At 47.4% G+C, this 25,165-nt stretch overlaps 1 protein-coding gene and 1 long non-coding RNA gene across 2 annotated transcripts in view; one reads left to right on the forward strand and one right to left on the reverse strand.

Moving 5' to 3' along the window:
- The window catches only part of Ttd14 (TRPL translocation defect 14), a 330,131-nt gene that overhangs the window by 230,611 nt on the left and 74,355 nt on the right, over positions 1–25,165 (forward strand). Inside the window, exon 11 of the mRNA XM_045743040.2 lies at positions 20,703–20,884. Within this exon, the coding sequence (XP_045598996.1) occupies positions 20,703–20,884 (182 nt within the window). The remainder of the gene's footprint in view (positions 1–20,702; positions 20,885–25,165) is intronic.
- Positions 22,063–24,321, reverse strand: LOC138370304 (uncharacterized). Its single transcript, XR_011230068.1, has 2 exons — positions 23,780–24,321; positions 22,063–23,715 (listed from the first exon to the last, which is right to left on the reverse strand). It is a non-coding gene; the product is annotated as an uncharacterized lncRNA (long non-coding RNA).

Consider the following 25,165-nt stretch of genomic DNA (forward strand, 5'->3'; position numbering starts at 1 on the left):
AGAGAGGTAGAATTCCTTCAGTTCCCAAGAAAAAAAGCAAACATCACACCATGCCATCGCATTGCTAGTCCTCACAGCTCCCCCCCCCCCACCTCAGTGTGTATGTCATCGCTGACCTCGGTTTCCAAGCAGAGTTTACCTTCATTGTGTCCTCTGCGGTGTCGTGTGTGGTCGCCAGGTGTCCTCAAGTGTACCAGGGCTGCATGCGCCTAGGGGCATCCTTCCCTAAGCACTCTATGAATACTACCCTTACGTGTTAAGGTTCTCTTCCCTGGTGCATTCGGGAACCAATTCTGTAGGGATTTCTGGGAGAGAGCCCCTTTGGCTTCTCGAAGCTATCCAAGCTGATATGGATATATTAGACTTTGGCATTAGTCATGAGAATGGAGTTCTTAGGCCTACCAGGGACCACGAGCCAGAACCTGGGCCCTCAGAGATGCACGAGGAGCAATTGTCTATGGAAACCCCCACGTGTGGTTGGAAGCATTCCATGTCTGCCATTGACCGGGTCAGGCCTAACAACCGACTGGATAGAGCTTTGGATTCGTAGTCCTAAGGTTCCTGGTTCTTTCACCCTGATGCCCCTTTTACCTAGCAGTAAATAGGTACCTGGGAGTTAGACAGCTGCTACGGGCTGCTTCCTGGGGGGGTGTGACAAAAAGGAGGTCTGGTCGAAGACCAGGCCACGGGGACGCTAAGCTCCAAAATCATCTCTAGATAACCTCAGGAAGGCACCCAGAAAGATAAGCCTGTTTGTACAAACCAACCCCCCCCCCCCACACTCTCCCCAGGAGGGGGAAGTGGGAGCTCCAGACCTCACGCTGGCTATCCATCCTGCAGTTCTTCAGCTGATATGATTGGCAATGGTCCTGTGACTCTAGCTCCTGTTTTTGTCCTACGGCTCTGTGCCTTATGGTGTGACGCTGTTCTCTGATGGTGTGTGAGCCAGGAGTAATCTTACAAGTACTCAGGATGCATACGCCCAATGTCACCGTCCCTTGGTGCCCAGTAAGTACTGCCCTTGGGGCTATTTTTCACAAGTCACCTTGGGGGGCTATCTCAGTAAGGTCTTTTGCTGCTTGGTGATTGGCTGCCCTTGCAGTCAGCTGGAGTGTGTCCTTCACTCCCATTTGCCTCTAGGTAGGGGTAGTATTTGTCATTGGTTGGGGCACAGGGTTACTGTGCAGCTAGTTGTCACCTCTCATAGCGACCGGCTCTGTTCTGCTTGGGTAGGATGTTCTCTTGCAGGGTTTTTCTTTTGTTTTTGTTTCTTGCCTGGTGGGTGGTCTGCCCCATGGTTTTGGTCTCACCCTCTTGTATCTGGTGGTTCCCCGCCAGGCCCTCGTGAGTGTACACGTCCCAGGGGGGGGGGTGCAGCAGCTTTAGCAGTTTGTTGGTAATATTGGGTGTCGGTTAGCAGTACCCTGCCTGGGCTTTCCTGAGTGTGAATTCTGTCTCAGGACCATGGGAAACCCCATGGGGGCGCTTTGGTCCAATGTATGTGACCCCTGAGTCCCCTATTGCCGTGTGCGAGTTTGAAGGTTGCTTGGTCCCCTTGTCTCCGGGTGACCTTCATCATTTATGCCTCCGTCATACTGCCTGTGGGTCGGTGAGGCCTTCGACCCAGATTCCTGCGAGTTTTGTTGCTTGTTTGTGACGCAGATAATAATATCAAATTACCAGTCCACTGATGACTATTTGGGTGCAGGCAGCTCAGGCGTTGCACTCTTGTTTTAGGTTGCTGCAGCGCACTAGGTAGGTTGCTGACCCGTAAGCCCCGAGGCTACCCTGTTTTTAGTTATCGGGACCCGGACTTGGGAGGTGTTAGTCGCTTCGACTTTGGTTCAGTCCGCAGCTCCTTGTCCTTTCCCTGCTGTGGTTCGTCTTGGTCCTCCCCCCACGCCTTTCTCCAGCTCTGAAAATGTCTGAAGGTTTCGGAGTTGGAGCAGGGTTTAATTAGTTTTGAGACTCGGGCGGTTTCACGGGATGCCCCTTCTGGGGTGGCAATGAAGGCATTTGAGCTGGTTCCTCCTGCCGAAGCGTTTGGGTCTGACCAGTGGGCCCCCTTCCTTCCTGGTTTTTTGGCTGCTCCGGCTTCTTCTTTTGAGGACGAGCTTTGGGGGATGGCTCAGCCCTGGGTCCTGCTGTAGGGGTTCCTGGGGCTGGGGAGGGGTTAACTAGGGGGTCCTGGGCCCTGTTGGCCCCCATCAGTACTATTCTGATGACATTACTGTTTGGGTACAGGCAGCATCTGCATTGCATGCTAGGTTTAGGTTGCTGCAACGCGCTACATTGGTTTCCCACCTGGATGCCCTGTGGCTACCCCGCTTTGGTTATAGGGAACCAGACCTTGGGGCATTAGTTGCTTCAACTTTTGTTCAGTCTGCACTCCCTGGTCCTTTCCTTGTTGTTCACCCTGCTGCCCTTTTATCCCCTGCTTCCGGCTCCCAAATGTCTGAGGGTTTCGGAGTCCAGGTGAAGGGACTCGGGCAGCTTCGGGAGCTGCCCCGTTCAGGTTGAGGACGGAGGCATTCGAGCCAGTTCCTCCTACTGAGGCTTCCTCCTAGACTGGCGAGAAACTTCTACCATTCTGCGGGTTTACCTGGGGGGCGAGTTTGAGCACCTTAATGTTTGCTTGTTTGCCCCTGTGCTTTCTCGGGATGTTGGCCTTGTGCAGCTGCAGGTGAAGGTTTCTACCTGCACCTGCAGCAGCACAGGTTTTGGCATCCTTGGTTGCTGAGGATTTGCACGCCTGTGGGAATTTGACTTTGGTCTTGCACTTCTTTTCCCTTCTCGAACTGTCCTCAGCCTGACTTGAGGAGGATGTGGAGACGTTGAGTGCCAGGCTTTTGTCTGGTGTGCTGTCCTTGGTGGCTCAGGCGTCGGCCGCACTGTTGAAGCTGTTTGCCCATATCCTGAAGTGGTGTCTCTGTTCTTTGCTTCTTGCTTCACGTGTGCCATCAGGCTGTGCTCACCCTCTATTTGGAATCCACTTGGGGCCCGGCTCTTAGATTTTCCTTGCTGTTTTATCTGTTGCTATTTGCAAAGTCTGCTGTCACGCAATTTCTGCAGGCGGCTTCATCTAGTTGTTGTCTTATGTCGGACGTGTTGGTTCTCCTGGGTGGCCGATTTCGGTCTTTTCGGAAGGGTCGTGTCAGGGCTCGAGGTTACACTGGTCCAGGTGGGCCAGTGGTGCCAGCTTCTGAGCCGATGTTGACTTTGGAACTGGCGTCGTCTGGTTGGCACAGTGATCGCTCTGTTCGTCGGCCGATTTCTTGTAAGGGGCGTCAGCCGGCTTCTCATAAGGGGCATCAGCCCTTTTGTTGTTTGTCCCGTGATGGGGTGATGAGGGGGGGAGGGGGAGGTTCGCTCTGTTTGCTTGCGCTTTGTCTCACGATTTGTGGGTGTTTTCGGTCGTGACATCCGGCCTGTGATGGCGTTGGGTGGCTCCTCTTCCGGGGAATTTTGGGCTGACGGGGCAGGCTTCTTACCCTGTGCTTCGTCGGGTCACCTCGGAGTGGGTGCGCTTGGACGCAATCGAAACAACCCCATCTGTCAGGTTGTTTAGTTCAGTTCTTGCCCCTTTTCTAGTGCTGAAATAGGACTGTGCAGATCATCTGCGGTTCATTCTGGACTTGTCCTGTCTGAACCCCTGGACTCCTTACCTCTCCTTTTGAATGACCACTATGTCTCGGGTCCAGCTTCTGTTGGAGCCGAGTGCCTGGATGTGGTCCCTGGACTTAAAGGACACTTACTGACATTTCTCTATTCATCTGGGGTTCAGGGACTGGTTAGGTTTCGTGGTGGAGCATCAGGCTTACCGCTTTTGTTGCCTTCCTTTTGGCTTGAATCACTCGTCTTACCCGGGTCGTGGTGACCTGTCTGCGTCTGCTAAGGGTTCGGGTCCTCGCCTACCTCGATGACTGGCTGGTGTGGGCTCCCAGCCAGTCTGCGTGTCTGCTCGCCAGGGATGTGGGTTTTTCCCAACTCGCCAGATTCGGGTTCCTGGTGAACTGGAGGAAGTCCCATCTGGTTTTGTCCCAGGCTCGGAACTGGCTGGGTCTTGTTTGGGACTTTTGGACCACTTTTATGTCTCTCCCTCCGGAGACGTTGCTGAGGCTGCGGTCCCGACTTCGGCAGTTTCTGGGGAGGGGTCCCGGGGTCACACGGCGGAGTTTGAATTTCGCCGTGCTATTCTACCCACTGGGTTGGGTTTGGCTTCGGCGTCTGTTCTGGTTCCTTCCAGGATGCCCCTTCTGCTTTGGGGGCTTTGCGTCAGTTGCTGCTTTCGTTGACTTACCCCGGTCGATGGCAGATAAGGGAAAACCCCCAACCCCAGGGGAGGTTTCCAGGTTTATTGCTCCTTGAAACCTCTCTGAGGGGGGTTCTGTCTCATGGTCACCGGTAGGCTGAACTCCATAGACTAATGACCTTTCTTTTTGAGGTTATCTTGAGATGATTTCGGGGCTTAACGTTCCCGCGGCCCGGTCCTCGATCAGGCCTCCTTTTTGTCACACCCCCCCACGAAGCAGCCTGTAGCAGCTGTTTAACACTTTCGCGCTCTCGGCGCTCAAAAAAAAACAATACCCCAGATGCTTTCGGCACTTCGCGCGCCTACGCGGTAAGACCGAAAAAGTGTACACTCTTTTGACTGTCCTGACAATAATTGAAAGCGCACGTATTTAAATTTGATATCACTGTGTTCGCAATGAAATTGTCTATAAGAGCATACCTATAAAATGCCGCCCAAGCATAAGGAGTATCAACACCAAATAAAAAAACTATGCAGATTACTCGCCAAGAGCGCCAAACAGCAACAAAATGTTTCCACTCTCTTAATGGTTGCGAAGCCTACAGTTGTCCTACATCGCTAATTTTGGTATCATTGGAATCACAATAAAATTCTCTACACGGACATATGCATATGAATGTTTAATATAGGTAATTGCCCACCCGCAAGAGTGTGTGAAGTGGAGAGTAGTTAGCCGCGATCTCACTGGCGAAAACACAGGGGGGAAATCATGCTTGGAAAGTTTATACATTTATACGTTTCCTGACCCTACTTTTCTATGTACGTATTTCTTTTTTATACCAATGTGTTCGCAATAAAATTTTCTATAAGATGCAATGTATAACATTTGTACAAAGCATGTGTAAGAGAAGCGCCAAATATAGAACCACGTCGCTCAGTATGCGTTCGCGGCAGAAACGAACGCATTGTTTTCGTTCGTTTGATGTTTGTCATGTTTATACTTGTTGAAACATTTTATAATTTGTATGACAGTGATCGCAGTAAAATTCCCTACACAGACATATACATAACACATACAAATATTTCCCACGTGTTGGATATATCAACGGCTAAAGGGAACCCACTGCCACACGCCCGCCACACCCAGAGCCACACCCGCCACACCCCCAAACATACTTTGTGTTTTTTTTTTTTTACTCATAGAAGTTTATGTGATATAATATTCATTCTGGTACCAAAAAATTCGCAAATAAATTCTCTACAAAACGTATATAATCTGAGAGTATCCCCATCCATTTCGGTTAAAAGATGGAATTTATAGAAATATTTTTTCGATGGACGAGAAAAGTAGGCTGTTATGCGGAATCGTAAGAAAAAACGGCGACGAGTTATCTCTAATCTAAAGCGCGAAAGTGTTAACTCCCAGGTACCTATTTACTGCTAGGTGAACAGGGGGTATCAGGGTGAAAGAAACTGCTCATTTGTTTCCACTTCCACCAGGGATCAAACCCGGAACCTCAGGACTACGAATACAAAGCGCTGTCCACTCAGCTGTCAGGCCCTAATATACCACACTAGATATGTGTGGTATATTATTATTTATACTATTATTATTATATTATTATTATAATATTATTATTAACTATTATTATTATATTAGTGTGGTGTATATATATATATTATCACTATCGCGTCCCGGGCATGTGTGCCTCCAACTTAGAGGTCACGCCCCCGACGTGCGAGCGAGCGTGCGTGCGGCGACACTGAAATATGTATACTCGTTTCAGTTTTCTCAAAATTCAATTTAAAAAAATTCAAATGTTTATTCAGGTAAAGTACATACATACAAGGGGGTGATAAAAATATTGATGAATTTATAGATAGAGCTAGTACATAAAATGCCTGAAGCCACTGTTACGCAAAGCTTTTCGGGCAGGAAAAACACTAAAGACTAAAACTTAATAATAATTGAGATTAAAGTATAAAATGTGTTGAGAAAATATACAAATAAAAAAGGGGGGAACATGGCAGAAAAACAGCAAAAACACAATTTGGTCGGCAGACAGCATTGTTTAAAAATAACAGACATGGGTTGACATTATAGGGGTAAGGTAGGTTACAGGGAGTTAATTAGGTAGTGCTTAGTTTTTATCTTAAACTGGTTGAGAGAGGTACAGTTTTTAACACTATCACCGGCGCCACGCGCACACTGCAGACTTCGACGTCATGTGGCTAGTGGTGCGGGCGAGCGTGCGGCGATGCCTAAATGTGTATACTCGTTTCAGTTTTCTTGCCTTAATTCTTGTGCTACGTCGTTCATTTTGGTATCATTATGTTCGCAATTAAATTCCCTACAGATGTATATGCATATAATGTCCAAAAGCCTGGCGAGACTCCCCACAGCAAAGCCTAAAGTCGGAAAAGTTACCATGAGAGCACAAAATCAGTAAAATGTCTATACTCATTTTAGTTTTCTCACCTTAATTCTTGTGCTACATCATTTGTTTTGATATCATTGTTTTCACAATTAAATTCCCTACAGATGTATATGCATATAATGTCCAAAAGCCTGGCGAGACTCCCTGCAGCAAAGCCTAAAGTTACCCGTGAACGAGCACCAATTTGCACATCGCTGCCTAATGTGTATACGCGTTCAGTTTGATAACATAAATTTTCAGGTTACATCGTTTGTTTTGGTATCAAATTGTTCGCAAAATAAAGGCGCACATTTTGAAACTAGTCCCATAATAATAGAGCAATAACTGGAATTTTAACAAATATTTTAAAATTTAAAATTTAGACCAAAAAACTTGTTTATAATCTTTCAAGTGTTCTGACATCAAGTTTTGTGTTATATCTTTCATTTTGGTATCAAATTGTGCGCAATGTAAATGCGCTTATTTTGAAACAATCCTGAGGTCGATCGGATAAAAAATTTATTTTATACAAATATTTTCGTAGTGGACGCAAGTCCTTTCCACGGCTAGGACTCGAGAGAAAAAAAATGGACGTGAGTCATGTCCAAAGAGAACGATAGTGTTAACATGATTGGGTAGGTCATTCCACATTCTGGGTCCCTTGAATTGTAGAGCATTTCTAGTTTGATTAAGTCGTACTCTTGGAATATGAAAAACCCAGCATTGAATGTAATGAAACGCTATTTTCTGGGTGAGCCCCGGAGGCTCCCTGGAGCTTTTTGGGCTAATGTATGTTATGTTAGACTGGGACATTAGCTATGGAGTTCAGACCTACCAGGGACCAGAACCTGGCCCCTTCAGAGAGGTTTCAGGGAGCAATGGCCCTGGAAAACCCCATTATGGTTCGGGGTTTTCCTTACCTGCCATCGACCGAGGTCAGGCACCCAGAAAGGTAGGCATAACAAAACAAACCCCACATGGTAAAAAATTACAACAGAAAACCGAAAACAATCAAACAATCAATTTACTGCCGCGCCGGTCGTCCGCGCAGCCCTCCCCTCCCTGGGAGGGGGGGGGGGGGCGGACCTCACCATGCCGGCTGCCTTCAGTTCGGAAACTAGGCTTCAACCAATGCGTAAAACCCCGCCGACCGGATGGGAGGGAGGGTAGCCAGGGAGCCTCCGGGGCTCACCCAGAAAATGGCGTTTCATTACATTCAACGCTGGTTTTCTGTGGGGAGCCCCTACAGCTCCCTGGAGGTACATACCCAAAGAAAAGGAATTGGGGACTTACCCGGGAGGCGGCGGCCACAAACTCCTCAACGCGAAGTCACGACAATTGGCTGCAACCTGCGACCCAAAGCAACACAAGAACGCCGAGGAGCAGGGACGTTCACCAAATAATGGGCGGCCAGGACCCTGTTCGACTTCCAAAATCCATGCGCCCGAATATGAGCCCAAGACATGTTACCAAACATGGCAGCCAAAGCTGCAAACTTCCAAACGTCATGGGTGCGAGGATAGACCACAGGCTGGCTAGACTTAATAACCCTGTGGACCACCTGGGAGACCTGAGCCCTGGAACAGGGAATGAGGGAAACCGGATCAACCCAAAGTGCATCCCCAGCCACCCCGGCTGAAGCACGCAGGTAACGGCACGCAGATAACGGTTGCAGTACGGTAAAGTGCTGCAACCGGACACAACACATGATGCACCCCCCGGTCGAACCACCCAAGCATCAATGACCGATGGACTCCTCCGGAAAGCAGCCGTCTCGTTCTTCGCCAGAAAAGATGGAGAAGGCTGCAAACGGACAAACCTACCCTCAGGACCAAAAGAGCAGAAACCCCTGCGCTGGAGGAGAGCATGAAGCTCCCCTTCCCGGCCCCCAGAGGCCAATGCCAATAAAAACGAAGCCTTGGAAAAACAATCCGGAACCGAAGTGGCCAGCACAAACCGAAGAGAGGAAAGATATGAGAGCACCCTGTCCAAAGACCAGGATGGCTCAGGAGGCAAATGAGCAGGCCGGAGGTGAAACAGCACGGTAAAGCTTACGAAATGGGGCGAATGTGATGTCCACCCTGAACACTAGCTTGAGCGGCTCCGCCAGTGATGCACGATACGAGGCGACAGTATTAGGCATCAAATGACGGTCCTGAAAAAGCCAAGAAAGAAAGGACAAGACAACCCAATCCGAAAGAAAAGACAACCTACGAAGAGCCAGAAAATGGCGAAAAGAACGTCAGGAAACTTCATACTGTCACCGAGATGAAGCTCTCAGGTGGGACACCATCAACGAAGCCACCTGATCACCATAGAAATGGTGATACACCCGCGTCAAAAAGACCAGACGTGAAGAGCAGAGGAGAAATTCGAACCAGCCCTGTACTGGACCTGGCCGATCTGCTGAAAGAGGCGGAACCGGGGGAAACATCCCGGGTTCGGGCACCGAGCCAATAGCATCGGAAACCAAGGCCGGGCCAGCCACCAAGGGGCCACAAGGACTACTCTCCCTGGGAATGTCTCCAACCGAACCAGAACCCGAAGCAACAGCTGGACCGGGGGTATGAGGTACAGGTAACCCCGCCTCGACTAGTCCTGCCGAAAGGCATCCACAGCGAACGCCTCGCAGTTGGGGAAGGGCGTCCCATAGATTGGGAGACGCCGAGACCACGCTGATGCAAAGAGGTCCACATCTGGGAGACCATACATCTGGCAGATCCAACGAAATGAGTCGTCATCGACTGTCCACTCCGCGAACAGGGGATGGAAGCGTGACAGACCGTCCGCCAGAATGTTGGACACTCCCTGGACATGAACTGCACCGAGAGCCAAACCCCGAGAATCCAGCAGACGAACCACTAGAAGAGACCAACCCCAAAGAGCCAAAGACCGAAGAGAACCCCCGCGGTTCAGGCAATGAACCACTGGAGAACAGTCCGAATGGAGGCGAATGGTCGATCCCCGAGCGACCCGAACCCTATGAAGCGCTAACCAGACTGCCGCGAACTCCCGAACCGTGCTGTGAGCCTGACAGAAGGACGGACCCCACTGTCCCTGGCCTGCCTGGTGAGCACTGGTCACAAAGCCCCAGCCGAGAGACGAACTGTCCATGAACACATCAAGCAAGGGCTCGGGAAGGCACCAAGGCACCGAACCCTGAAAACCCCGAAGAGGAAGCCTGTGACGTAGCAACCGACACAAGCCCCCCGGAGGACGAACCCAACGATTGCAAGAGAGGCGGAAGGGACGTCCCCGAAGGAACCAAAACAGACGCCAAAGCCAAACCCGACCAGGCGGGTAGACTAGCACGGTGAAGTTCAGACTCCCGCACAACCGGTCGTACAACTGCCGAGTGACCTGGGACCCCCTCAGAAACAGCCGACGGTGGTCCCGTAGCCGCAACAACGCCTCTGGAGGGAGAGACAAGGAAGCGGTCCGAGAATCCCAAACAAGATCTAACCAGGTCCGAACCTGGGACGGAACCTGATGAGACTTCCTCCAGTTCACCAGGAACCCGAACCTGGCAAGCTGGGAAAGAACCATATCAATGGCGAGCAGACAAGCTGACCGACTGGGAGCCCACACCAGCCAGTCGTCGAGGTAGGCCAAAACCCGAATCCCTAAAAGATGCAGACGGGTCATCACAACCCAGGTCAGACGCGGGAAAACGCGAGATGCCAGAGTCAAGCCAAAAGGTAGGCATCGAAAACGGTAAGTGTGACGCCCCACCACGAAACCTAACCAGTCCTTGAACCCTGGATAAATAGGAACGTGCCAATAGGCGTCCTTGAGGCTCCAACAGAAGCTGGACCTGAAACACAGTAGTCATCCGAAAGGAGGGGTAAGGAAACCAGGGGTTCAGACGGGACAAGTCCAGAATGAACCTCAGATCCACACAGTCCCGTTTCGGTACTGGAAACAGATGGGAAACCCACCTGAGGGACGTAGTCGTTTCGACCACGCCCAAGCGCACCCATTCCAAGACGACTTGACGATGCGCAGGAGAAGAAACCTGCCCTGTTAGCCCCGAACCCCCCAAAGGAGAACGAGTCGCCCAACGCCACCGCAGGCCGGATGACACGACCGAAAAGGCCCACAAATTGTGGGACCAAGTGTGAGCAAACAGAGCAAGCCTCCCCCCCCCCATCGCCCTGTCAATGGGGTGAACCGCGAAAGGATTGACGCCCCTTACGACAACCCAACCGTCGAACAGGGCGATCACCGCGCCGACCAGACGACGCTGGCCCCGAAGGGAACAACGGCTCAGAAACTGGCACCAATGGCCCACCTCGACCAGCGGAACCCGGAACCATGGCACGACCCCTCCAAAACTGCTGAGAACTACCGGTTCGGAGAATCAACAAGTCCGCCATCGGACGACAACTGGACGAAGCCGCATGTGGAAACTGAGAGACCTCAGTCTCTGCAAACAGCAACGGACAAAACAGAGACGAAAACCTAAGAGCCAAGACCCAAGCGGATTCCAAAGAGAAGGCAAGCACAGCCTGACAGCACGTGAGGCGAGAAGCAAAAAACAGAGACACCGTTTCCTTCAGGATGGGCGCAAAGAGCTTCAACAGTGCAGCCGATGCCCTAGCTGCTGAAGTCAGCGCCTCGGACGAAGGCCCTTCACTCAACGCTCCCACATTCTCAAGCCAGCAAAAGACAGATCGTGAAGGGAAAAGAAATGGAAGACCAAAGCCAAATGCCCACGGGCGAGCAACTCCTCTGCAACCAACGAAGCCGAAAGCTGAGGAACCAGCACGTGAAGCTGGAAAAGGCCAACATCCCGAGAAAGCACGGGAGCGAACAAGCACGCATTAAGGTGCTCAAACCCCCCCCCAGGTAAACCAGCATAAAAGTAGAAGTTTCCCGCCAATCAAGCGTGCAGGTCTGACAGAACCCATGCCACGCCCCCAACGAAAAGAAAGGGCAGTCTGCCAGCCAGGAAGACTCCGGAACCTCCAAACGCACCCAAAAAGGGAAGAAGAACCGAACTCAAACGAGGACGGATCCATTGCAGAGGCATAGACTGGGTATGCAGCAAGAGCTTCCCGCGCCACCTTCGTAGAGATACGGGAAGTAGAAAACCTCTGGAAAGACGGATCCGAGGTACCCAAAGGCGCCTGGAACCGAACCCGGGGAGGAGCTGAACCCAAATCATACTCGTACAGGGAAGGGGGGTAAGAAAATCCCTCCCCCTGCAGCAATAAGCCCCACGAGGAAGGCAAAAGCACCCAAGTGGGGTCACAGGGGGCCCAAGGCCCCCAGGTTGACTCCTCCCCAGCCCTAGGATCCCCCACGTCGGGACCCTGGGCAGAGCTGTCCTCCAAACCCTCTACCCCTGAAGAAAAGGTAGACAAAAAAGGGGTCTGCTGGTGGGACCCAGAAGCCTCGGCAGGAGGAACCGACTCAAATGCCTCCGTCCCCTACCCAGATGGGGCAGCCCCTGAGGCAGCCCGAGTCTCATTATCAAACTAAACCCTGTGCTGAGGCCGAAACCCTCAGACGTTTTGGAGCTGGACACGGGGGAAGGTGCAGGAAGAACTACAGGGGAAGGACCAGGGGGCGCGGCAGGAGACAAAGCCAAAGCGACTAACACCCCCAGGTCAGAGTCCCCTAAAACCAAAACGGGGGAGCCTCGGGGCATCCGGGTGGGAAACCAACCTAGCGCGTTGCAATAACCTAAACCTAACATGCAACGCTGATACTGCCTATACCCTAATAGGAACATCCTCAGAGTAAAACTGGAGCACAAGCAGAGAACATGACTCGCAAGACTCCGGGTCAAAGGTGTCGGTGACCCAACATGCAGCATGATGGAGGCAAAACAGGTGACTGTCACCCTGAGACAAGGGCACGCTGCAACCTTCAAACCCGCCCAAGGCAGGCTGGAACTCGGGAGACGCATCCATGGGTCCCCGAGCCCTGATGGGTTTTCAGGGCCCGAAGGGTAACAACTACGGGAAGCCCGGGCAAGGTGTTGCTAACCGGTTAAGAAACCCAAACAAACAAGGGTAGATGATAACACTGAAAATTCCTTGGGACATGTACAAGCACGGGGGCCTAGCAGAGGGCCACCAAAACAATATCAGCGGAACTGTAGACCCACGAGGCAGAACCTCTACTAGGCAATCAAAAACAAAACAATAGAAAAACCCCGCAAAAGTACACTGTCTCCAGAGGCAACAGGAACCGGTCGACGCTTAGGTGGCAGGTCGCGCAACACCTTGACGCCCTAACCAGCACAACACCACTCCCTACCCGAGGCCAAACAAGGGCCCCAAGGGCGAGGCAAATGCCGAGCAGCAAGAACCCCTACGGGAGCGGTACCCGAATGCCCCAGGGAAGATAACCCAGACACGTAGGGGCAGTACTCACAGGGCGCCTAGGGAAGGAAGCCCCCTAAGTGCATGCATCCTCGGCACTGATGAGGTACTCCTGGCCACCACACTCCCCACAAAGACAGCAGAGAACGACACACGAGGCAAACACTGCCCAGGAATTTGAGGCCAGAGAAGCGTCTATCCCAGTTGACACTAGCTTATGAACTGCAGGCAACCGGCGCGGTGAGGTCCGGGACCCCCCCCTCCCCCTTCCGGGGAGGGGAGGGGAGGGTTGTGTGGATGACCGGCGCAGCAGTAAATTGATTGTTTGATTGTTTCCTTGGGATTGTAGGGAGTTTCTACCTCTCTGTTCGGTTTTTTGTTGTAGTTTTTTACCATGTGGGGTTTGTTTTGTTATGCCTACCTTTCTGGGTGCCTGACCCCGGTCGATGGCAGATAAGGAAAGCCCCCAATCATAATGGGGTTTTCCAGGGCCATTGCTCCCTGAAACCTCTCTGAAGGGGCCAGGTTCTGGCGCTGGTCCCTGGTAGGTCTGAACTCCATATCTGATGTCCTAGTCTAACATAACATACATTAGCCCGATAAGCTCCAGGGAGCCGTAGGGGCTTCCCACAAAAAGGTATTTGTTTCTGGTGTGGTGCTCATGGGTTCTGTTACAACCTTCAATGAAGCTTATAAGGTCAGGATTGGCATTACAGTTCAGTGTGTATATATATATATATATATATATATATATATATATATATATATATATATATATATATATATATATATATATATATATGTATATATATATGTATATATATATATGTATATATATATATATGTATATATATATATATGTATATATATATATATATATATATATATATATATATATATATATATATATATATATATATATATATATATATATATATATATATATATATATATATATATATATATATATATATATATACACATATATATATATATACATATATATATATATATATATATATACATATATATATGTCGTACCTAGTAGCCAGAACTCACTTCTCAGCCTACTATTCAAGGCCCGATTTGCCTAATAAGCCAAGTTTTCCTGAAATAATATATTTACTATAATTTTTTTCTTATGAAATGATAAAGCAACCCTTTTCTCTATGTATGAGGTCAATTTTTTTTTATTGGAGTTAAAATTAACATAGATATATGACCGAACCTAACCAACCCTACCTAACCTAACCTAACCTATATTTATAGGTAAGGTTAGGTTAGGTAGCCAAAAAAAGCTAGGTTAGGTTAGGTTAGGTAGGTTAGGTAGACGAAAAAACATTAATTCATGAAAACTTGGCTTATTAGGCAAATCGGGCCTTGAATAGTAGGCTGAGAAGTGCGTTCTGGCTATTAGGTACGACATATATACATATATATATACATATATATATACATATATATATACATATATATATATATATATATATATATACATATATATATATACATATATATATACATATATATAATATATATATATATATATATATATATATATATATATATATATATATATATATATATATATATATATGTATATATATGTATATATGTATATAAAAGTTTGTGAGGGTACCACCTCTGGTGCCAATGTGGGGACCCATAGCCTCGGAGAAGAAAATAAAAAGTATTCAGAGGAGACCTTGTGGTCTCTCACTGAACACTAATATTATCTTCTCCTACCACCCCCATTCTTTTGTATGTACACATATATATTTACTTTATTTGAACTTTGTTACAAAAAAGGAGTTACATATGGGTTACAAAGATGGTTGTCATAGGTTGTCGAGTTCCTCCAGCTCCTCAGATGGCGGGCAGGAACCCTGGATGCAGTGCGCATTTCCCCTCTGTATCGCCACACTGAGGCGCTGGAAAAGAAAGCTTGCAGCTCTCGGGTCCCTTGTTGTTTCAATGAGCCTAGAACCCAGTTCCTTCAAAAAACTGGTAGCACTTTTACCCCAGGCGCCGAGCATCTCAGAAGCAATGGGGACAAAATTGTAGTGGTGATCCAGTTCTCTATACTTACGGGATTTGGCTGCTTCCCTGTGGGTGGCAGCGCCACCTGGTTGTGCAACACTGAGGTTAATGTAGGTGTTAGCCAGGGTTGATACGCACGTGTAGTCCCATACCAACTGCTTGCCATTCTTCCAGGGGTTCACTGTGATACCATCCGGGCGACCAATAAGAGCATCAGAGTTACGGGGCGTTAGGTAACGGGGCTCTCTTTCAGCTGGGCATCCAGCTGTAGTGAGGCTCCTCTTGATGATGTCGTTAACTTCACTGTGCCTCGAGTGCCATCCCCCTGTGCTTTGGCAGAGTAGGCCATGGTGACCGTACCTGTCAGCCACCACCTCGCCGCAAATACACCTATATCTGGTGTGGATTGGGGCAGCAAGGCGGAGGGCCACAGCAATTCGGAGGGCGTGTGGTGTGAGACGCGTGCCAGTTGCCGACATTGGGGTTGCTAACAGGAAATCCCCTGCATGTGGTGCTGCTACTGCTGTGAGGCGAGCAATGTCGTGTTGTGTTGTTGCAGCACCCAGGCACTCTGCAGCAACTTGGTCTACAATGGGACCATCCCAGCTGGATTGCTTGTGGGATTTTGGGGATGGTGGTTGAGGTGATTGGCCTGCACGAGAGGCCCACTCTGTGGCACAGCGTGTAAAATTGGGATCATGTACACCTGCCAGCTGATCAGCTGATTCTACCTGCCCAGTAAGTGGGCAGGTAGAATTTCCTTCACAAGGTCGTCGGATGCTGATAAGGAGGACAGGAAGGCTGGAACAGCGATTTGCGTTGCTGTTCGAACTCCGAGGCCCCCAAGTCTTACGGGAAGAGAGGCTTGTTTCCACTGTAGGTCATCGAGAGAGAGGTTAAGGGCTTTTTCTAGCATTGATTTCAGTAACCGGTCATACTCACTTAGTTTTTGGCTACTGTAAGATGGTGAACACCTCAGAAAGTAGGTTAACCTGGGGAGGGACAGACATCTGGTGATGAGGTAGAGTGCATCATGAGCATCAATATCCTCAATCCTCCCATCCATCCTCTTAAGGTCGGCGATTTTCTTATCAAGGACCTCATCGATGGCTTTCAACCCCAGGGGAGCTCCTAGGAGTGTGCTGTCTTCAGGTTTAGTTTTATGGATATTTGGCAGAAGACCCTCTATTCTCTCTACGATGCCCTGGTTGGAACATATTATTTCACATTTAGAAGGGTTCAGGGTGAGGCCTAAAACTGCACCTTGCTCCTGGATTTTTCTGATGTCCTCCACGAGGGAGTCTTGGGAACCAGCTAGGGTACCATCATCCAAGAACCAGATGTTAAGCTCGCTGGACAGGACCTCTGTGACTTGTTTGATGACTAAGCAGAAAAGGAGAGGAGCGAGGGGGTCACCCTGTTGGACGCCTTCTCGCGAGTCAATTTCATGTTCGCCAAAAAGTAGCTTAAGATCCATACTGTAGCATGAATGTACAAAAGGGTAGAGGGAAGGGAAATGACTATGAACCGCACGGAGTACAGCATCCCTCCGCACCAAATTGAAGGCATTTTTGAAATCTAGCTTGATAAGGGCCTTTTTGTCTGTGATGTTGGCGATGAAGGCTCGAGCTGCATGGGCTGCCGCCTCACACCCTTGTGGAATGCCAAACCCGAGCTGTTTTGGCTTCAGCATGTTGGCCGCTGCATCACTAACTGTTCTTGCAGCTGCCTTTGCGACGAGACGCCGGAGAGAATTGCCCACAGCAATTGGCCTGATCCCTCCATCCTTTTTCTTTAGAGCACAGAGAGATGCTCCAAAAAAGATAGGTCTTATGGACGCTGGTATGTTGCCAGCTAGACTATGTATATATATATATATTATATTTATATTATATTATATTATATTATATTATATTATATTATATTAATATAATATAATATAATATAATATAATATAATATAATATAATATATAATATTTGATTTGATTTGATTTATTTTAATAATTATTATTATTATTATAATAATAATAATAATAATAATAATAATATTAATAATAATATTAATACACATGAAAGGATGTGCAGTGACTTAATATCTAACATATTCAGAGATTTGAGTAGGGGTACCGAGTGATGTCTGGGGCCAGAGTTAGTGTCCTAATAGCAGCTCTGTGTTGAGTAATTAGAGGACGTGAATGATTTTGGGTAGTAGAACCCCAAGCATAAATACCATAGTTGAGATAAGGATAGATGAGGGAGTAATAGAGCGTCACCAGGGCAGGGCGAGGTACATAATATCTGATCTTAGAAAGAATGCCAACAGTTTTGAAACTTTTTTTTGATGTACAGTATTTAGAATGTGTCCCTGAAAATTCAGTTTGTGGTCAATGAGAACGCCAAGGAATTTGCCATCTACTTTGTTACAAATTTGCGTATTATTTATCCTGAGATTTATTTGATTTGAGGATTTATTTGATTTGAGATTTTATTCTCGTGCTACAGAGCACCACTTGGTTTCCGAACTTTAGTTATCCGAAACTTCCAGTTTCCCGATTGGGGTTGGGGAGTCATGCTACCCGAACAAAGTTCGGGTAGGAAGGGGTCCACCAAGCGTCACGCCGGCTTGTGGTGGTGGGTGGGCGATGGTCCAGTTTGCCCACTGTGACTTCACAGATTCACGGCCTATTATTCCTATTATTTTGAATTGCCATAAGGCTGGAATGTTCATTCTGTGCTTTTGTTTTACATATCTGCACAATCAAGAAACATCTGTGCACCATGTTGGCTCCAAATGCACCCATTGCGTCAGTGATGGCTGACTGGTGGGTGGATGGACGATGGAGCTGAGGTGGGAGGCAGTATGAATGAGGGGGGGGGGAGAATCAGTGAGAGAGGGGGGGAGAGAGATGCTAGGAGGGAGGGGGAGGTATGGAGAGATGTTAGGAGGTAGGGAGAGATGCTAAGAGGGAGGGGGAGGTAGGGAGAGATGCTAGGAGGTAGGCAGGAACGGATGGAAGTAGTGAGAATTAGGGAGGGAAAGGCAGGCTGGCAGGCACAGGCAGGCAGGCAGGCACAGGCAGGCAGGCAGGCACAGGCAGGCAGACAGGCAGGAAGGCAGGCAGGCTAGCTTGCAGGCAGGGAGTGAGTGGTAGTCACGCGGTTGAACCGCGTGACCTTGAGAGATGGGATGTAGGGGGGGCGGGTGGTTTGTTGGTGGTGGGGGTGAGACCGGCTCATTCCCGAAGATAAGCCTAACACACACTACCCTTTAGCATGATGGCAGGGGGGGAGGCAGGCTGGCTGGAAAGGAAGCAGGCTGGCAGGCAGGCAGGCTGGCAGGCAGGCAGGCTGACAGGCAGGCTGGCTGGCAGGCTGGGAAGGAGGCAGGCTCGCAGGCTGGGAAGGAGGCAGGCTGGCAGGCTGGGAAGGAGGCAGGCTGAGAAGGAAGCAGGCTGGCAGGCTGGGAAGGAGGCAGGCAGGCAGGCTGGGAAGGAAGCAGGCTGGCAGGCTGGGAAGGAGGCAGGCTGGCAGGCTGGCAGGCTGGGAAGGAGGCAGGCTGGCAGGCTGGGAAGGAGGCAGGCTGGCAGGCTGGGAAGGAGGCAGGCTGGGAAGGAGGCAGGCTGGGAAGGAGGCAGGCTGGGAAGGAGGCAGGCTGGGAAGGAGGCAGGCTGGGAAGGAGGCAGGCTGGGAAGGAGGCAGGCTGGGAAGGAGGCAGGCTGGGAAGGAAGCAGGCTGGGAAGGAAGCAGGCTGGCAGGTTGGGAAGGAGGCAGGCTGGCAGGCTGGGAAGGAGGCAGGCTGGGAAGGAGGCAGGCTGGGAAGGAGGCAGGCTGGGAAGGAGGCAGGCTGGCAGGCTGGGAAGGAGGCAGGCAGGCAGGAAGCGATATATGGGTGTTGAAGTGAACTGTGAACCACGTGACCTTTGAGAGTGTGTGTGTGTGTGTGTGTGTGTGTGTGTGTGTGTGTGTGTGTGTGTGTGTGTGTGTGTGTGTGTGTGTGTGTGTGTGTGTGTGTGTATGGGTGTATGGGTTTGGGGTGGGGGGTGGGGGTGGTGTGTCGGTGGTGGGGGGAGAGGGGGAGGTGTGTCGGTGGTGGGGGGAGAGGGGAAGGTGTGTCAGTGGTGGGGGGAGATGGGGAGGTGTGTTGGTGGTGGGGGAGGGACTGGCTGACTCCGTAAGCCTAACCACACTCCACAGACCTGTGACCCAGATTTGTTTCTTAAATGTACAGTACATCATCGTATATTTTAGGCAGGATGTGCCTGCAGGCTGGCAGGAAACATCCAGAGGATGTTTGCCAGACGTCTTAATAATCAGTTAGGAACAATTAAGGACTTTTATAAAGCGGATCAGGACTTCACTTATTGATGAGTACAAACAAAACACGGTCGCATTTACGCCATGAACCTGACGATTTTTTCCCCTAGAGTTTTTTTCATAAATTTTTCGGAAAAATTTCTTTTTACATTTCTAGTTTATTTTTTCCCCTCTATTTCTCGTATACGAACTTACATGTTAACCGACGGGTCTCGTCCCCAAGGGGTTCGGAAACCAAGTGGTGCTCTGTATGTCATTTGTTTTGGTATCATTGTGTTTGCAATAGAATTCCCTACAAGTGTATATGCAAATAATGTCCAAAAGCCTGGCATGACTCCCAACAGCAAAGCCTAAAGTTGGCAAAAGTTACCCGTGGGCGCACAAAATCAGTAAAATGTGTATACTCGTTTTAGTTTTCTCACCTTAACTCTCGTGCTACGGCGTTCGTTTTGGTATCATTGTGTTTGCAATTAAATTCCAACAGGTGTATGTGCATATAATGTATAAAAGCCCGGCGTGCCTCCCCGCAAGAAAGCCTAAAGTTACCTGTAAACGAGCACCAACTGGCACACCGCAATCTAATATGTATACTCGTTCAGTTTGATAACATCAATTTTCGTGTTACGTCTTTCATTTTAGTATCAAATTTTTTGCAATATAAATGTGCGTATTTTAAAACTAGTCCCATAATAATAGAGCATTAAATGGAATTTTAACAAATATTTTAATTTTGGAAGCTCATCACAAAATTATTTATATCTTTCTAGTGTTCTGACATAAATGTTTGTGTTACATCTTTCATTTTGGTATCAAATTGTTTGCAATGTAAAGGCGAGCATTTTAAAACTAGTCCCAAAATAGTAGCACAATAAATAGCATTTTAACAAATATTTTAAAATTTTGAGCAAAAATGTATTTATAGTCTATCAAGTATTCTGACATCAAGTTTCGTGTTACATCTTTCATTTTGGTGTCAAATTGTGTGCACTCTAAAGGCGCTTATTTTGAAATTATTCTGAAGTCGATTGGATAAAAAATGAATTTTATACAAATATTTTTGTATTGGACGCGAGCTCTGTCTATGGCTAGGACTCGAGAGAAAAAAAGTGGACGTGATTGGTGTCCAAAGCGAGCGATAGTGTTATTATGTGTGGTATATTAGGCAGGCCCCAGTCTAATATACCACACATTAGCCCGATAGCTCCAGGACCCTCCGGGGCTCACCCAGAAAATGGCATTTCATTACATTCAACCCTGTTTTTTCTAGTTATTTATATCAGAGTGAACATTGCCAAAAATCATGCAAGTTTGTTCCAGCATTAACATTTCTTTATCTTTCTTTACAGGTGTGAAGGGCTTATCCTCTTGGAGACATATTCCACTCTTCCTTCTGAGGAACTGCAGCGCCGCCTGCCCTCTTTCCTCACTATTGACTCGGAAGTAACAGGCCGCCCTGATTACTCCATGTTCAACCTGAGCTTACGCGATGAGTGGGGCGTTACCAACAAATTCTGTGTCAACATTGCAGGTTAGACCTGGAAGAGTAATCCTGTTGCCCTGACTTCAGAGTTGTGCCATAGGTCCACCGGGTGGCCATTTTTGCAGGCTTGTTGATCATGCTTGTGGGTTCTCATAGTCTTGCAATATGGTTAAAAAGCCTTGAAGTTGATGCAGTTAAACTCAAAATTTTGAATGACTAAGATGTGTTGAGTCCAGGAAAACTAACCAATAACCTTTGTATCCTAGATCTGCGTGTTTTAGGAATCAATGTGAAAATGTAAGAAATGTCGTTTTATAATTTTTCAGTTCACAGAAGTATTGTCACACATTTAATACGTAACAGCTTTTAATTTTTGTATTGACAAAAATACAGTTCTTACATGATGGTGTTATACAAACTATTAAAATTAGATAGGTTTTAATTCCTGTTTAAGACTTAAATATTCAAAGAAATATTATTTTGTCAAGGCATATTAATATTGCATTTACTTGTCCTGATGTTGGACCCACATGGCTTGAGTGCAATATAAAGTGTTTAAAGACAACATTAGAAAGTTGTGTGAAAATTTGTAAGAAAGATAAGAGCAACACACACACATGTAATCTCAGACTCTTACAGCACAGGATACTGGCATCGTGATGCAGCTAACGTTGCTAGTTTGTCAGTAACATTTTTGGTGGTACATACAAAAAGTTGATTTTTTTTTATTTGGCAGTTGAGTTCTAACTAGGGTGACCGTTTGTGTTCTAAAATTTCCGACCACACTCACTCCGACGGATTTTCCGGAATTTTTTGGGGTTAAAAAATGTTGAACATTTAAATACAAAAAAAATAGTCCTATATTTAAGTAATGTATTTCAATAATAAGAGTAGTACTTGCTATAATAATGATTATTTAATAATTACCTGCTGGCATTATGAAGTTTTGGTCATGGTGCTTGTATTACAAGATGTGAACACAGTAGTGCATTAACCTCCCATTAATGTGGAAATGACAAGCTGCTAAAACCCACACTGTTTTACAAAATGAACATTTAAAGACTTTCTGTACAATAGTTTATTGTATTTTCTTAACTGAAACTAATGACAGTATGTACTGGAACGGTGTTGGAATATACTTTTGGTTCAGCAATATGGATAATTTGTCATTATAAATACTGTACAAAGCCAGCATTTGTTTACCACCTTCCTACCTCTTCCTGTAGTTTTATTGGTTGCTTTCCTGTGCAGTATTTTTCTTGTTGCGACAATCACATGAATTTTAACATGTAGAAACGTAGATGCAAGTTCACTGCAAATTTTAATGGAACATTTTTTGCCTTTGCTTTTGATGAAGGTGAAGAAGGTGGTAAGGAATTATGTACAGTGTGCAAATCCCTTTAATGAAATTGATCACAGAAGAAGAGTAAACATAAATAATTCTTGGAAGTTGAAAAAATATTATCAAAATGCATGAATCTTAGTCCTCAATTTAAACCATTTTTTACATCCAAAACCTATTATGATTTTTGAACTAGTGTTAGTAACGGGTGAAGGGTTACATTACCCTTGTTGCCGATATATTGCTTACAACATGGTCACTCTAGTTGTAACTATAGTCAAATTCTCTCCAATAGTGCAGTAATGGGTGTCTTATCAACTCAAAATACTATTTTTCTCTCAAAATAATATTTTTTTGTTGATGTAGGTATGTAGACCCAGTTGCCAAACCCCACTGGGATTTTTCTTATACTATTGCCATGCAAAAACAGTGCTGGAGGGTCTGGTAACGTATGTTATTCGCATTTAAACTGATAAATGAATCGTTCCGGTATTTGTGTTTCTAAGGTCAAAATGAACTTTGTAATTTTTTTTAAGGTAATAACTTTAGGGTCAGTAGTTCCAAATAGGATGCGGGAAGTTACCAGACCTGTTGCACACATTTTTGCTTGGTCCACTGCTTGATCTGTTCAGTACTATCAGGTGCAGAGTGGTGGTGCATCCTACCCTTAATATGGTGCTGGATATTATTAATTTGGCTTTTGAGAGACGTGGCGGCAGCACCCTCCTAACACAGTGTTTGATCTCACTGAGGCTAACTACTCTGACCACCATAAACACCTGTAGTCAGTCTCAAGTCACTTGTATATATTGTGGTACTGCCTCTTACTTTTATGTGGGGTAGCGTAGTGTTTCCATCACGCTCTCACTTTGTGTTGATTAATTAGTTTTAGCGATGGAGAGAGTCACCGATGACTCTGCTGATATATGTCCCATTAACTTAAATATAACTTTCTTTGGGATCACTCGAAGCATTGCAATGGAATACATGGTTTTTGTAATTCACATATATTAGAAAAAGTTTAATTTCTTGTTGGGGCTTAATTGGATGTCATTATGTGACAAATACCATTGAAGAGTGTCGGTGATGTCGTCTTCTCCTCATCTCATCTCATCTCATCAGGTTGTTTTATAGGCTTTGTAATCTATATTTGTACTTGGAAACAAATCAAATTTTAATGTAAATGTTCATTGAGTCAAATGTATATGGCATTAAAGTTTCGTCATAATATTTATGATCATCATTTACTCATTACATAAAGGTTCGGTGTTTTACACCTTTGGTGCAGTGACCCAGGGTGCAGTGACCCAGGGTGCAGTGACCCAGGGTGCAGTGACCCAGGGTGCAGTGACCCAGGGTGCAGTGGCCCAGGGTGCAGTGGCCCAGGGTGCAGTGGCCCAGGGTGCAGGTACCCAGGGTGCAGTGGCCCAGGGTGCAGTGGCCCAGGGTGCAGTGGCCCAGGGTTGGGTTTACCCAAGGTGGCCTTGGCCAACTGTGTCATTGATCTGGGGTGGATTTGACCCACTGTATTGTTGACCTTGGGTGGGCCTGAACCAGTGTGTCGTTGACCTTGGGTGGGCCTGAACCAGTGTGTCGTTGACCTTGGGTGGGCCTGAACCAGTGTGTCGTTGACCTTGGGTGGGCCTGAACCAGTGTGTCGTTGACCTTGGGTGGGCCTGAACCAGTGTGTTATCCTCCTGGTAATTGGCCTGAAGCAGGGAGGGTGGTAGACCTTAGGTTGGGGCTAAATCCCAATGGATATTGGTGCCAGTGAATCCTTATTGTTATCCTTCAGTATCAAATATGCGGAATGACTTGTGTGAATGAGTTCATTGTTATTAGGATGATTTTTCTGCACTCATTAATAATCTTGAAGATCTCAAAAGTATCGGTGCCATTGGCTGAACTAGTTAATATATGGTAATCGAAAGGAAGAGATAATTCTGATAAAAGATACTACTTTGTAATAACTTTGGGAGGATAATTGTGAAGCATTTGCATTATGCAGTACATCATGATCATATAAACCACATCTCTGATTTTGTCACATCACATAGTTAGGGATGAATATGCACTCTCCAGGATGTAAAGGTTAAAACAAATTCAAATAGTAAACAAAGGAGAAAAACAACTAAAAAAAAAACAACAAATTTCCCTAAAAAATATTTTCTGGGGGGAGCCCCTTCGGCTCCCCGGAGCTTACTAGGCTGATATGCTAATGTCAGACTTTGGCATCAGTCATGTGTACAGAGTTCTATGGGCCTACCGGGGACCACGAGCCAGAACCTGGCCCCCTCAGAAGAGGCAAGGAGAGCAATGGCCTATAGAAACCCCCGTGTAGTTGGAAGCATTCTGTGTCTGCCATCGAGCGGGTCAGGCACCCAGAAAGGTAAGCATCCCAAAGCAAACCCCCTGTTGTGGTGAAAATTGCAACCAAAAAGCCGAATGGGTGAATAGAACTCCCCAAACAAAAACTAGCAAACTAATATGACGTCACCCGTCGCTGCACCGCTGTCTGAGTAGCTCCCCCCTCCTGGGAAGGGGGAAGGGGGAGCCCCAGACCTCCCACGCCGGCGATCCACACCCCCAGTTCTTTGGCTGATGCTAAAGGCTGAGGTCATGTGCTCTTGCTCCGGTGGTTGTTTCAGCACTGTGGTGTGTGGTGACTGTCTTCTAGGTGGTGCGTGAGCCGGGAGTGATTCTCCAGTACTCGGGCTGCATGCGCCTAGGGTTTCCTTCCCTAGGTGCCCTGTAAGTACAGTGTGTCCTCACTTGAACGAACTATATGGGGTGAGGCCGATTCGTTCCAGTGCGGAATTCGTTCCATCTGTCCGGCCCCCCAAAAAAACCCTCCGACCCCCCCCCCCCCCAAAAAAAAAAAAAATTAAAGCTTAATTTATGTACTCTTTCTAAATATAAAATCTAGTTTTTAAATCTAGCAATAAATTGTTATTGTGTTTTACTGTACTTACCTTACCAGCTGAGTT

This window comes from Procambarus clarkii, chromosome 31 (assembly GCF_040958095.1).
Source record: "Procambarus clarkii isolate CNS0578487 chromosome 31, FALCON_Pclarkii_2.0, whole genome shotgun sequence".
In the NCBI taxonomy this organism is placed as follows: domain Eukaryota; kingdom Metazoa; phylum Arthropoda; class Malacostraca; order Decapoda; family Cambaridae; genus Procambarus; species Procambarus clarkii.